The sequence below is a fragment of the Hyaena hyaena genome, unplaced genomic scaffold, assembly GCF_003009895.1.
Source record: "Hyaena hyaena isolate Hyena2069 unplaced genomic scaffold, ASM300989v1 scaffold_1645, whole genome shotgun sequence".
Taxonomy (NCBI): domain Eukaryota; kingdom Metazoa; phylum Chordata; class Mammalia; order Carnivora; family Hyaenidae; genus Hyaena; species Hyaena hyaena.
In genome coordinates, this window is record NW_024082283.1 from 241,327 (window position 1) to 256,186 (window position 14,860).

General features: G+C 45.4%; 1 protein-coding gene and 1 long non-coding RNA gene across 9 annotated transcripts; one reads left to right on the forward strand and one right to left on the reverse strand.

The window, feature by feature from the left end:
• Positions 1-298: 298 nt before the first annotated feature.
• On the forward strand, positions 299-8,475 carry LOC120226300 (neurotrophin receptor-interacting factor homolog). Of its 7 annotated transcripts, none has more exons than XM_039224492.1 (5): positions 299-736; positions 832-905; positions 1,673-1,799; positions 2,572-2,667; positions 8,421-8,475. In XM_039224492.1, the coding sequence occupies exons 1-5, from the start codon at positions 712-714 to the stop codon at positions 8,441-8,443; spliced, it is 345 nt and encodes a 114-aa protein (XP_039080423.1). In that variant the 5' UTR covers positions 299-711; the 3' UTR covers positions 8,444-8,475. The 7 variants fall into 7 exon arrangements, with proteins under 7 accessions (XP_039080423.1, XP_039080422.1, XP_039080424.1 ...); XM_039224491.1 differs by lacking the exon at positions 8,421-8,475 and adding an exon at positions 4,267-4,486; XM_039224493.1 differs by lacking the exon at positions 8,421-8,475 and adding an exon at positions 3,160-3,503.
• Positions 7,607-14,040, reverse strand: LOC120226302. 2 transcript variants are annotated; one of them, XR_005526991.1, is made up of 4 exons: positions 13,592-14,040; positions 12,418-12,605; positions 9,328-9,424; positions 7,607-8,218 (listed from the first exon to the last, which is right to left on the reverse strand). It is a non-coding gene; the product is annotated as an uncharacterized LOC120226302 (long non-coding RNA). The 2 variants fall into 2 exon arrangements; XR_005526990.1 differs by having other exon boundaries at positions 13,607-14,039.
• Between the last annotated feature and the right edge of the window lie 820 nt (positions 14,041-14,860).

The following is a 14,860-nucleotide window of genomic DNA, read 5'->3' on the forward strand; positions in this document are numbered from 1 at the left end:
TCCCTTCCCCAACTTCCGGCCCGCCCCACGAGTGCTCGCCCCCGTGGCGGAGCACGATTCTGTCCTGGCCTGCGCCGCTGCTTGGGAAAGTGTTGACGCCCCGCGACCTGGCATATCCGACTCGAGCCCTCCCCCACCTGGACCATTAAAGGTCGCTGGCGAAGACCCTCTTCCGGCCCGCGCGGGCTTCGCCAGCCATCGAGATGGCAGCCAAGATGGCCGCCTCCTGGAAGAGGTCGGGCGGGCACGCCGCAGGGGTGGCTGGGAGTTGTAGTACGGCCCTGCGCGCTGACGCATTTCTCTGTGGGCCGACGGTCGCCATTGTGCGCCGCGCGCTGGGTGAGTGTGGCGCGAAATCTGCTCTCGTCGGGGGCTGTGCAGAGACGTCCCGAGAACACTTTTCGGAGTGTATGGACTCAACCCCTTCCCCGCCAAGCTCTGGAGCCCAAGGACGGTCTTGCCTGCCGTCTTCAGGCAGCGGGCCAGGAAGGGGCGGTGTGGTCGGGGACCCGGGGCCCAAAGGGCAGACAGCTCCCTTCGGGCGGTGGCTTAAGGTGGGCTGACCCGTTCCGTGCGCGTGCGGACTAGGGAAGGGAGTAACTCCCTCTGGATAAGAAAGATATGAGGACGGTCACCTCTCGACTAGGAGGAAACCGATTCTCCAGGCGTCGGGGAATAGGTGGAGACGACCCCTCCAGCTCGTTTTTGTAGATGGCGGGTAGACCTGTCATTTCACGTTGGTGGGTCCGCTTCTGGGCGAAGTGGGGGAGGAGAAGGGCCCCTCCGCATAGACCTCACACCCCTCCCACTTCCCAAATTCGACCTTCTCAGGACTGTCTACTCCCACGAGATACGTCGAGGAGGAGGAAGGTATGGCCTCCGGGCTTCCGACGGCCTGGTTTCCTGTGAGTAGAGGCTACTGAGTTTCTGAGTCTACCCCGGAATCTGGGGGTGGGGGTGGCCGGATGGTAGTGAGTTGCCACCTTCCCTCGAGATGCCTTTAGGCTCCGGACCATCTTGGGGAGGATTGAGAGACTGCCTGGGCATTAGAGACTTTGCTGAACCGTAGCAAAACCTCCTACGGAGGAACCGTAGGTTGCCTAGCTTTCCAAGGTAATGGTTAGAGTACAGGTCAGGTTCTGCGGAATTCTAATTTATCCTCTGTATTGGGGATAGGTATTGACAGGTTTAAGTAGGGATTAGGCTCATATTTACATTTCAATAGCCACTTTGGCATCAAAGCTAGAGGGAATGAGAGCTCAATCACTAGGAGAAAACGAGAGGATAGATGGATAGATCCTTGACCTGTGAAGGAAGTAGAAGCAGCCTACGTGGTGGGTGGGGGCTGAAGGCTTGGGTGTGACGATTCAGCTGACAGAATTCTGGAATAGGACACATAGACGCTAATACCAATATTGGAATCTCCAAGGTAATAAGAAATGGAGAAATCTTCAGAGAAAGAAGAACCCTCTCTGGCCTCACATGTCTGCCCTGCTGTGACCTGAATAGGGTCAAGCTTGGGTTTGCTCAGTTTCAAACACAGAAACACATGAGAGTCTGGAATGCTCTCAGGTCATCTTGTAGACTGCCCTCATGTGCTGGGTCAGCCTTCCCCCTCCTGTCAGCGTGGGTGATGACAGACCCTGGCTGAACAGACACCTGTGGGTTTTAGGAACCAGTGACCTTTGAAGATGTGACCCTGGGTTTTACTTCAGACGAATGGGGACTGCTGGACCTCGAAAAGAAGTCCCTGTACAGGGAGGTGATGCTGGAGAACTACAGGAACCTGGTCTCAGTGGGTAAGGATGGCCTCCATATCAATAAAGATCTGCGCTTTGCAGCACGAATGTGGTGCCTCTGAAGTGTGTGTCTGCTTTGGCTCAGGCTGCAGGGATCAGAATGCAATTGTCAAGGTCCTGGAGTCTGAGAGAGAGGGCTTTCCTTTGTACCTGTAGGGAAAGGGCAACTTCACCAACAGGACTTCTGAAGCCGCCTAGTCCGTCCCTGAGGCCTTGAGTTGCCAGGGAGGTAGGTCTTTCAGGAATGTTTCCAGCTACAGTAGTGGATGCTCATTTTTGTAACAAGAATTCCAGAGGATGTGGGTCAGTGTCCCAACAGTTCAGACATATCACTGAAGACTGATCTCTTCCATTTCCCTGTGCTTGGCGTGAACTTTTCCACACTAATGTTAGTGGCTGCATGGTTGTGGGACCCAGCATCATATCCATGTTCGAGGCAGAAAGAAGGGGAAAGGGCAGTCCTGGCTAGTTTTCTCACACCTGCCATATTTAGCTTTTTTTTTTAAAAAAAAAAAAGGCCCTAAGATCCCCAGCTGATGGATTTCCCCTTGTGTCCTGCTGGCCAGAACTGGGTCCCACTGCCATTTTTATTGGCAAGGCAGTCCAGGAAGGCAAGTAGCTGACAAAGGGGATGGGCTGCATTATCGTCACTGCTGTAGACTAGAAGTCATGCCCTTGCAGGGAAGAATTCAGGGACAGCTATGTGCCTCAGGAGGAATGCATTTTCTCCCGAACACAGACCCCCAAGCCCTGTCTCTTTTCCCTTGGGCAGAACATCAGCTTTCCAAGCCAGATGTGGTATCTCAGTTAGAGGAGGAGGAAGCGCTCTGGTCGGTGGAGAGAGGAATTCCTCAAGACACCCTTTCAGGTGAGATCCAGGCCCATGGGAGTGCTGGCAGGGTATGGGCTGGTTAGTCAGGGACTGGTGTCTTAGAAAACACGGTGCCGGGAAACCCCCAGATGGGGCGCTGTGATGAGTAGCTCAGACACGCTGAATCAAACTGTTCTCCTCTGGTCCAAGTCATACTGTTTGGCTGAATGAGAACTTGCTACCAGTGGCCAGTTGACTCTTAAGGCCTCCCTTTCCTCTACTACCCTTCCATCATGTGATCACCAGTAACTGGCCAGACTTTATTTTTTTTTTTATAGATGCTTTCATGTATGTATATGAATATATATAGTTTATGACTCAGGGGTGTTCTAATGGATACAAACAGGACTGTTGTATCCATTTTAACAGATGCTATGTAATCCACATTTGACGTTTCCTCTTGATAGTCCTTCAAGTTGTTGCAGAAAACATTGTTGCATTCTTTTTTTTTTTGTATATTCAAGTTGGATTTTGTTTTGTTTTTTGCAGGTAGGATTTCTTGAAATAGAACTTTAGAATCAAGATAGAAGCTAAAAATCTGGTAGCAACAGATTGCTCTTTAAAAAATACACATAGTTCCTCCGTTACATGAAAGTTCCTTTTTCTCTTCATTGCCATTGATTTTTAAGGATATTTTTCAAGGTTGGCAGATCTGATAGTATGTTCAGTTCATATACTTTCCATGTTTTTCTTTTTCTTTCTTGGAACTCTATTAATTATGGGTATGGATATTACAGATATCCCAAACCAACATTTATCTTCTACCTTTATATTTAGTTTACATAAAGAAGTTATATGATTTAGGTATTTTTCCTTTCAAATCTGTTTTTATTCCTATCGTAGTCATAGAAAGATTTTAAAATAATTTCTTCTACTTCAAGTTTTTGTTTTTGTCTGATTGTTGCACTTAACGAGTTTCTTTGTGTATATGGTATGGAGTATAAGTTCTTTCAACACATTTTCTGACTAGATTCTTCTACTTATTGAAAACACTGTCTTTATTACAGATTAAATTCCCACAGACCTCATTGGGCATAGGCCTTGATCCCTTCTGCTTCATTGATCTTAGTCTGAGTACACAAAATGCTGTATGTATGGTAGTTTTATAAAACTTGGATAAATGATAGTTCCTCTCATTATTTCTGAAAAAAACTGAACTGTTCTCAACCACCTGATTTATGAAATGAATGCTTACCATCAGTTTGTCAGGGGTTAAGAAAATCCTGTTAGAATGATTGGATTTAGAATTTCTTGACACAGAATTAGTCTGTCTAGTCGAGTTTTGGCACAAGTGTATAAAGGGGGATCTCGTTTCACTGTGCTATGTCAGGCCTTCTGAGTGCTGTTGGGCTTTCACTGTAGTTGCTGTTAATCTACTCAGGTTAATCTTCTTTTCCAGTCTTGTGTAGTTGGTCCAGATGAACCTGTCATGATGCTAAATTCTCTTATTAGCTGTAACAGTCTTAATAGAGTCTCATTAATTTTCTCAGTACAGTCATTTTACCAGCACGTATAAGGGAGAAAGCAATCATATTAGTTTTGTTTTTTGTTTTTGTTTTTTTTTACTGTTGCCCAATTACATAATGACCATCACAGCTGGTACTTCCAAAACACTGAAGCTGAGAGTGTGAAGAGTGAGTGACCTCAATGGGAAAGTTTCTGGATTTTGACAGGCATGATGCTGGGCTGTGCTTTGATTCAAGTCCATTTTACCTGGATAAAGAAATAGTCATCTAGCCCTTTCTAATAAATGAAAATCAGTAATAGCCCGTTTTGCTTCATAGCCATCCAAAGTGATCATAGGGATTTTTCTCCTTTGAACAGTTAACACAGTGACATAATAAACGTAGAAATGCCCTCGTAACATGCTGCTGGCATCCACTGACAGGTCAATATTCATAAATTAGGTTTGGGAGGTGGGTGGATTTCCTTTTTATGTTTATTATCTTTCTCAGTTTTGCAAAGAAAACTTTGGATGCTTTACCTTCCCTTTGTTTTCTATGTTCTAATGCAAATAACATTGGAACTACCTGTTTCTGGTAGTATTCAGCTATGAAATCTGCACCTGGTCCCCATCTTTAGTGATTTTCTTCTGTTTGCCATAACATAGACTGCCATCTCTGAATCTCTGCAGTCTTTTTCTAGATTCTGTTTAGTGGCTAAGCATTAGTAGTTTTTCTTTTCCATACTGAGTCATTCCTTTCATCCTCCACATTGAAAACTTCTCTTCCATCCATTAGCACAGGTCACTAAACTATACATCACCTGGAAGGTCCCCAGCAACACAAGCACTTTGTATCCACCCACTGTGGTGTCTTTTCCCCCTGGTTGTTCCCCATAATCCAGCCTCCCAAAGTCCCTTCCTGTCTTGTGGCTCTGGTTGTGGCAGGTCTGTGTCTCATCCTCCCTGAAGCTCAAGTCCCGTGTCCTGTAATGGCGAACCTTCCAGCCTTGCACTTCTAGATGATCCAGTAATTCCCTGAATCAAGTTGCCATGATGAATTTTGGGCACCTGTGGTGGTGTACATCTTGGGGAGAGCTGGCTTGACAGGTGCCAGGAGATTCTGAGTTGATAACCCAGAGTGAGAGACCATGTGCAGAAAGGCTTATAAGGACATTTTGTTACAGACTAGGCCTAAGGTGCCTGACTCATCTCTCTTCTGTCATGAAGAGTCCTTTACATATCATTTTTCCTCCACTGCCTCCCCTTCTTACATCTCACAAATACTTGTGGAAGTTCTTGTGTCCCATATAGTACACTAAACACTCTGGTAGTAAACTAAAGACCTAACATAATCCCTGACACTGTGGGCTTCGTAATCTAATAGATTATGGCCTCTACAAACAAGTTCCCTAGATGTAACTGTGTAAAGAGAAGTAGTGTTAACTACTGAGAAGGAAAAGAATGTGGTGTAAAGTGGGGGGAAATGAGGAATTACTCTGGAGGAGGTGGTTTGAGGAGCACTGCAGGGGTGAGATTTAAGCCAATTCCCAAAGTAAAAGAATTCTACAGACCTGAGAGTGGTGGTGAAGAGAGCTTCCAAGCACAGAAACAGCATTTGGGGTGACCATGAAAATGAACAAGCTTGGCACATTCAGGGAACACAGAGTTACCGAATGGGCTGGTAGGAGGTAACTGAGGTATACTGACACACAAGTTAGGTTTGGCAGAACACACAGGGCCTCCACTGTGACGGGAGTTTGGTTTTTATCAGGCAGGTGTGTGGTACAGCTTTTCAAGCTCACTCCAGGTGCTTAGGAAGAAAGAACTTGGTAGAGCACGGGTGTAAGTAGGGCAGGGAACTGTGGTAGTACTGTCTAGGGAAGTGAGGTTGCCTGGCCAGAGAGTAGCAGAGGGTCTGGGGAGAAGCTGGCATGGGCTTCTCACCATTTATAATGGATTCTCTGGAGGCAGGTGAGTAACAGCCAAAGGAAAGGAAGCTGCCAAGAACCTCTTGCAGGTGAAGGCCTCAGGGATTTCCTGTGGCTATTCTTTGTAATGTATGCATTTACCACATACATTCTTTTTGTATATATCAACATCCAACTTTAAAAGAAGAAAAAAGGAGAAAAATTACTACTCCTGAATTTTTGGTGTTAGTCAATAACAAGGGGAAATCTGGTAAAGGCAAAAACTTTTGAAGGGTAGAATTAGAGGTTTTGTTTTGACTTTTCAAATGTTTATTTCTGAGAGGGAGAGGGCACACATGTGCATAAGCGGGGGGGTGGGGTGGGGGGTGGTGGAGAGGATCCAAAGCAGGCTCTGTGCTGACAGCAGAGAGCCCCATATGGGGCTTGAACTCACAAACCGGGAGATCATGACCTGAGCCAAAGTTGGATCCTTAACCAACTGAGCCACCTTTTAAACAGTTTACATGGAACTCCCTAACAGCTTTCACCTAGATTCAAGAGTTTGTGGAACTGTCACATGTCTTGACTGGTTCTGTTAATGAAGTATGAATGAGAAGGGACTGAAAGACATCTAAATAGAGGTTTGGGAAGCCAGCTGAACGCACCTCTCAGGACTAGAGAAGGAGGTCCCAGCAGTGTATAAAGACTTGGGAATCCTAGGTGTTTGGAATGGCGTGTTCTATTTACTGTTGGATGAGACCGCTAACTCCAGCAGTGGTCTGTCTCCCATCACTGGTGTAGCTGTGCCTCTCCCTAACTCAGGGGAATGGGTTAAAGTGGAAAGCTCGGCCTTTCTGAGGCAGCTCATTTCATATGGCTCTCCAGCTCCACTGATAGCAAAAATTGCAGCACAGACATTGGTTGAAGTAGAAGGGAAACTGAGTAATAAGTGCCTAAGATAGAGGACATTCATTTTTAAGAAGGTACTGATTTGGGAAGATACTGTGATGGTTTGGTTAGAAAACTTGAGATATAATCTAGATTTAATCAGTCAAAAAGCAATAGAGTGAAGACACTACATTGAAGATCATGATTATAGGAAAGCCTGTAGGACATTTAACTTGTTTGATGTGTCAAGTAATGAAGCAGGAGAGATGAGCCATACAAATAAACTTCTACAAGGAGATTGTTTTTTGGGAGGAAGAAAAGAAAATCCTTTTCTAGATTTCATTCATCCTTTGTGTAGTCTGAGAGGACTCACATGGGTTATAAAGCAGACATAGGGGATGTAGAAAACCAGTTGTTTTATACAAAGGATAACTGATTCAAGAATAAGGCTGAAAAAATGTGTTTCATGTGAGAAGGCCTGTTTTCAGCTCTGCCTTTAACTAAGAAGGCTCACATGGGAGGAGACTAACATGCAAAGATCTTGAATAGAGGAACTCATTTTCATGAATTTTTTTGACATGAGAACTCAAACAGGGAAGAAACCCCAGTAATTTGATCATAGCAGAAAAGGCTTCTGGCCTGATTCACTATGACTCGAGAAAACTCCTACTCGACCAAAAAAAGAAACGCAGTCGTATTGAATTTGGAAAAGTTTTTAGACCAAATCATTACATCTAAGAACTCCAAAGCCAAGGGAATGTGACTGCTGTGAAAAGGTTTCTTTCATGCACAGCTCTCATACTCAGCATCACTGAAATCATATTGGAAAGCACCTGAGAATGTAATCACGTCTTAGGAAGGCTTCAGGAGTCATAGAACCCACTGGCAAGAAGCCCTTCAGTAGGAGTCCTCATTGTATTCAACATCAGAGGACTCCTATGAGAGCAGATCCTCAATGTAATCTGTACAGGCAAATCATTAGCCTTAGTTCACACCTTATTTGACAGAACAACAAAACAGAAAACTTACACTGGAGAGAACCACACTGAATAATAAAAATGAAATGTCTCATCCTGTTTTTATACCAGATAAGTCATACAACAGGCAAATTCTAAATAAAACTTTGATCACATAAGTATATAAATATAGTAAAACAGGTCTTTTTCAACTTTCACTGAACACCTAGAACAAATATAAAACGTAAGAGCAGGCTTCTTTATTTCAGTTTCCCATGTATGTCCCCAGTTGCTAAGACAATGACTCCATCTCTAGCTCAGGAAACTCTTGAGTGAATAAATGGTTGAAGAAACTATAAAAAAAAAAAAGAATGTCTTCAAAGAACAGACTATGAAGACAAGGCCAGGCTTTGAAACAAGAGGGTGGGTAAGAGATGATAAGGGGCAATCTTGAAATATATAGTACTATATATTAAGAACTCAGAAAGGCTCACATCCTGGGGAGTGGGTCAAGAGTTTAGAATCTTGAGTGACTATAAAAACATCTTTTGGCAGGAATCCAGCCTAGCAGAGTGTAATAACATACTGTGCAACCTTCATTCAAGAATACCTTCTATGTGACCCTCCACATATTTGCTCATTAGGACCCATGTAATCTTGCTCCTTTTATCTGGAAACCACTCTGCCTGGTGTCCAAATCTAATATCTGGGGTAATTTCAAGACCTGAAAATGCCTTAGCTATTAGTAGAATAAGAAGGAAAACAAATGAACTACACATTTAACTCAAAGTCCTAAGGAAAGAGAAAAGATAAATACAAGACAAATAAATGAATCAAATGGAGAAGGAAAAAAGAACACAAGAACTAATTTTCTGCAAAGATAGGAATTCAAAACCAGCTTTGATTAAACAGAGAATAAATAAAAGGCAAGCCAAAAACCTATACAGGGAAAAAAACACTACACACATACTCAGCAACACATGTAGCCCTCCTTGTAGAACTTTGTACAACTGTAACAATGCATGAGCCAGCTTTATGTGCTGCTATGAAAGTCTCCAAGATAAGTGTTTCTTAAATATGTATCTTTGGAATGTATAAAGATATGCAAATGCACATATCATTTTTAAAAAAAAAGAGCACAAATATATGTCAGCTGGTAATCACAGAATGTAGAAAGTGACAGCCTCCTGAGAAAGAAGTAGGGCAGGAGGGTAACTTTCCATTTGTAGAAGTGTTGCCCGTAACTATGCTGATAAAACGTAAACAGGTACCTCCTTCCTGCTGTGTTACCAGTTCCTGACAGAGCCTGGGTGCCCACTGATTATTTGCTGAGTGTAGGAATGAACAAACAACAAAATGGAAAGATTTCTGAGAAAGTGGAAGGTTGTCAAAATTGGTCCCAGCAAAAATGTTAAAATTAACTTTTTAAGAACAAAGTGGCCAGCTACTTATTATTACTGACCTGGACAGTGAATATCTTCCAACTTCCTATTAAAAGACCATTTCTATGGAACACGAACAGTTCAATGACAGGACAAAGGCTGGAATGTTGACAGATTCTGCAAAGTATACATAGCATTGTTGTCACTAAAGCACAAAATGAGAAAAATATTAAAAAGGAAGTATTTATAACTCATAACAACCACCTTAAACTAATCCTCAGAAATAGTTAAATAGAGTTCATCAATGTGACAGATAACAAAGACTAATAGCCTTGGCTTATATGGGTAATACCCAGTTTAACACAAAGATATTAATAGGTTTTTGAAATAGAACCTAAGAATAAATTAAATGGTTAGGAATTGTTTTTTGTTTTTTTGTTCTGAGTTTATTTTGAGAGTGAACTTGTGAGCAGGGGAGGGGCAGAGAGAGAGGGAGAAAGAATCCCAAGCAGGCTCCACACTTGAACCCACGAACTTGAGCCAAACTCAAGAGTTGGATGCTTACCTGACTGAGCCACCCTGGCACCCCAAAATGATTAGGAATTGTTAAGGAATAAATTATTAAGGAATTTCTATTTGAAAAAAAAAAGTTAGTGGGATGTAAAATAAGTAAAAGCAATAACTTCTTTTGAGGGCTTAGAAGATCTAGAAGTTAATGAATTCCCTTTTTAAAAAAATTTTTTTAATGTTTATTTATATTTGAGAGAAACAGAGACATAGCGTGAGTGGGCAAGGGGCAGAGAGAGAGTGAGACACAGAATCTGCAACAGGCTTCAGTCTCTGAGCTGTCAGCACTGAACTCAACGCGGGGCTTAAACTCACAGACCGGGAGATTGTGACCTGAGCCGAAGTCAGACGCTTAACCAACTGAGCCACCCAAGCGCCCCACGAGTTTCCTTTCTTGACTGAAGTCCTACACCAGTATTCCAGCCAGCAGCCACTAGAGAAGTGTTGTTGGAGCCATGACACCAGTGGAAGCAGAAATTCAAGCCTCTGACCTAGTTGGTCTGGGAACGACCAGGCGCCCTCCTACCCTGGGGCCTGTACTCCCAGCTACTGCTCAGGCGCTCAGGTATAAGGAACTTCTTGGCAAGAGCAGTCCTCCCATGATAATTTAAAAGTGGGACACAAATTCCAGTGGAATCTCCTGTAATTGACAGAAATACAGGAAAATCAAGACAGCTAAAAAACTCAAGTCACTTTTTGTTGAATAAATATTTCTTGAGCACCTGCAAAAATACCACAGACTGTTACAGGGGTGGGTCACAGTACTGAACACGATGGTAAGGCCCCTATTTTATGAACGGGCCTACATTCATTTCAGAGCAGCCACCAACACGTGGCTGATTAAGCTTAAACAGACTAAGATGAATTTAACCAGTTCAGTTCCTTAGTCACACTGGCCATCTTTTAGATGGTCACTGGTCAGCTGCAGCTACTGGCTACTGTGTTGGATAGGGTAGTTCTAGAACATTTCCTTAAAGAGAGCTACCATAGAAAAGGTACAGGGGTGATAATTAATGAAACAGATGGCAGTCAATGCTGTGAAGAAAAATGAAACAATGGAATATGCTAGCAGGAAGAGGCATGGGTGGGATGCACTAGTTGAGAAATGGGCAGGAAGACAGTTCTGAGGAGGTGACACTTGACCTAAGAGCTGGATGGGGAAGGTATCAGCTGAAGGCGTTCAGGAAGACTAGCAGGCGGGGGTATGGCAAGTGCAAAGACTTCTAGACAAGGTACACTCTGGCATGTCTGAGGAAAACGAAGATAGTGGCTCTGGGAAGCACCCTTTGGTGGAAAGCGTGTAATAGAATAGGGCTTGGATCCCAGCTGCTGTGTTCCCCAGTGTGGCCTTGGACAGAACTCCTAGGCTCTCCCAGGATGGACTTCCTTTGTATAAAGGATAGATGCTATTGCTTACTGGGACTATGGTGTGTAAAGCCCCGGTCTTGGGAGGTCTTCATGTAACTAACCACTGTTATTCGAAGACTTTAATGTTACGATGATCATCAGCACCTTTACGAGATCCTCCTCTGGGCCTGACTTTAGGGTTTCTGATGTACAAGAACCAGTTGACATCCTCAGCAGTCCAGTGGGGTAAACAAACTTCAAAGGCAATGCCATGAGGTGCCCAGCAGAACTGACAAGTGATGAGGAGAGGAGGAGAAAGGGCATAGAGCTCGAGGCATTCTGGACAAGGAAAAAAAGGAACTGAGTGTACACAGGGATGAGGGGAGCTGAGGTAAGCACTCCTTCTGACCCTGCTCCCCAACAAGATCTTGAAAAGTCCTTGTTATTAGTTACTATTCTATTTGTGGACTGGTAGCCCTAGTATACCTGGTAGTCACTGTTCACTGTGGAACGAAGCACTGACAGAGATGGCTTACCCTGGAAAGGAAGCAGCAGAAAGAGAAGGAAGTTGTAAGAGGAGGAAGCAAACATCCTCCCGCAGCCTTTCCTACATGCTATTCCTGGCTTTATATAACCTAATCACTTAAAAAAAGGAAACTAAGGCCCAGGAGGATTAAGCCCCTTTCCCAGAGGCTGGGTGAGTTTGTAGAACAACCCACCAAACAGATAGTCGCAAGTAAGGGAACTAAATTGCTAAAACTCCACACATACACACACCCCCTATCATTCAGTTGGATTGAAAACCAGTACTTGGGGGGCACTGGGGGGTGCTCAGTTGGTTAAGTGTCCCACTCGATTTCAGCTCGGGTCATAATCTCATGGTTCTGTGAGTTCCAGCCCCACATCGGGGGATCAGAGCCTGCTTGGATTCTTTCTCTCCCTCTCTGCCCTCTGCCTGCTCCTGCTTGCTCTTTCTCTCTCAGAATAAACAAAGATTTTAAAAAGAAAGGAAAATCAGTTCTTGGAGCTGCACTTGATAAGAGATTATTTTGTGCAGCCCCACAGAGACGAGTGGGTCAGTCAGCCCCAGCCATGCCCCAGTGAGTTGAAGATCCAGTTTCAACTCTGCCAGCTGGTAAACTTAAGAGCTTACATTTTCTCTGTGAAGTAGGGTGAAAGCTTTCCTGACAGCACAGGAAGGGCTTGGGGGATGGTCCAGAGGACCAGAAGACTGCAGTGCCCAGAATGACACTTACCCACCAGCTTGCAGGCTTTGGCCCATCTCATCGACTGCGTAGCACCCAGTAGGAGCTTTGTGATAACCCTGTGGAATATGTGCTGTCTTGAATGGCTGCTACTGCAGGGAGAGCCAGGCTGCGGATCCTCCACTGAGCTCCCAGCACAAGGATGGGCAGAGTTCCCCACATCCAAAACTAGACAGGCTCTAAAATTTAAAACGGTTAAGAGTTAACATTTTTTAATGAGCATTCAATTCAAGCTTTTGAGAAATTGCCCTGGTGTCCTCCAAAGATAAGAGAAGGAACAAAACACACAATCAAGACTAAAGAAGAAAGAAGTAAATTAGAAATGGAGAGGGGACAGGCGTAGAACAAAAATAACCTACAGTTAATTTCTTTTTAAGGGATAAAGTACAAAGTAATCCCCGTGATTAACCAAGGAGTAAAAAATGAAAGTTTTAGAAATTAGAAAGCTGTGAAGGGTTGTGGAGAATGAAGACTTTTAAGTGTTATGCATATTACTCAGAATGGTCCCTGTGGTCTAGCAAGGAGCCGCTAGGGGGCGCAATCTCACCCCCTCCCTCCCGGGACCCCCACCCCACCCCCCAATATCCCTTAACGTGGGCACTTTCCAAGCCCAGCCTTGCTGGGAATCCGGGAAATTGTCATACTTGGCTTCCTGAGTTACTCTCATGGCAGTTTGAGGCTCTGAGAACACTAATTGGAAGGGGGAAATGAATTCTGCGTTTAAATCAAGAATTTGGAGGGGGAAAATGAACCCTCAGAAGTCCAAGGAACAGGAAGGTAATTAAATGCTGAAGACAAGGGTAGATATAAATGTGTTGGAAAGGGCAAGTCCCCAAATAAGATTAATTGAAAAGTTTGTTTAGGGGAGGAGGTCAGAAATGGGAGATCAACGCTGTAGTTATTTTTATCAAGGAAAAAAAGAATCCCTTTAAACCTTGAACTCTTGATCTTACGGTGATGAATTTGAGCCCCACATTGGGTGGGGATTACTAAAAACCAAGTCATTAAAAAAAAAATCTCTTAAAAAAAAAAAAAAGCTAGGAAAGGAGTGACTGGTGATGGCCGAGATTAAAAGCGCGGCCCAGGACGTGTTTTGCAACCCCGAACACCCAAGGCCCGTCCGGGGCGGCGTGCCCGGCCCCACCCATCGCCGGTGACTCCTGACCTCGAGCTGACTCACTTCTCGGAGAGCGCGCCAGCAATTTCCAACACCAGTTAGGTCTGTGAAACCAGTAAGCCGAGGAAACCACAGACGAGCGAAGGTTCGTTCCCTACGGGAACGCAGAGGAATTTAGAATCGGGGACCCCGAAAATGGTTAAGGAATCCGGGCGCTCGCTGCCTTAGGGGGAAGCGACCGCGCTCCTCCTCCCTGCGCCTGTACAAAGGGGAAAAAACTTGCAGACGGGGAAGGTGTGTATGGAAGTTCAAGCTGGGCCGGCGCCGCTCCACGGTGCGTTCACCGTCGCGGGGGGAGGGTGGGGGGGAGGGGACGGGGGAGGGAACGAGAGCGCAGAAGGCAGAGGCCGAGAGCCCAGCAACTCGCCAATGGGTGGCGGTGCGTCCGGTCAAGGCCTGGGTTGGACCCAGAGCCTCAACATGGCGGCTCCGGAAGTCCACGCCGCCAAGGGCCCTGGGAGTTGTAGTGGCCGGGCACCGGGCGCGTGACGCACTTCCGGCCCCAGGGATCGGGCGTGGCCGTGGCGATGTGGGCGGTGTCGTCCGATTTATCCTGTGGGAGGACGGAGATTTCAGCTTCCCGAACGCGAGCGGAAGAGTGTGCTTGTGGCTGCGGCCTCCGCCAGCGCCGCTTTCCCGGACGCTGCGGTGGTGGAAGGCGGGCCTGGCCGCCGGGCGCCGCTTAACAGTGCGGGTGGCGCGCAGCAGCCGCTGTTCTTCGGGTCTTTCCGTGTTTGTGTGTTTGCTTAAACAACACCGCTGCTGCAGTCACTCCACACTAGTAATTTCCTGGCTGCGCTGCTTTACTTAACGTGACAAGAGCTTTCCTGCGTTGTAATGACAATCACACTAAAACCATCAGGATTTTTTTCTTTAACTGTTTTATTTATTTCTGAGAGAGAGAGTGTGAGCAGGGGAGGGTCGGAGAGAAAGGGAGGCACAGAATCTGAAACAGGCTCCAGGCTCTGAGCTGTCAGCACAGAGCCCGATGCGGGGCTCAAATCCACAAACCGTGAGATCATGACCTGAGCCGAAGTCGGAGGCTTAACCGACTGAGCCACCCAGGCGCCCTAAAAAAAACCAACGTAATTTTCAATGTGTACCTGGGAATCTTTCCGTTTTCTTGAGCGGTGCTTTAGCACTACCTGTGTTTTCCAGTTTTGCTCCGTCCTACACCCCTGCTCAGGAAATGTGTGTTGTGGGAAAAAGACCACCCAAATGAGGACAATGCGGAGGCTGTTTACTCAGCCTACGGTA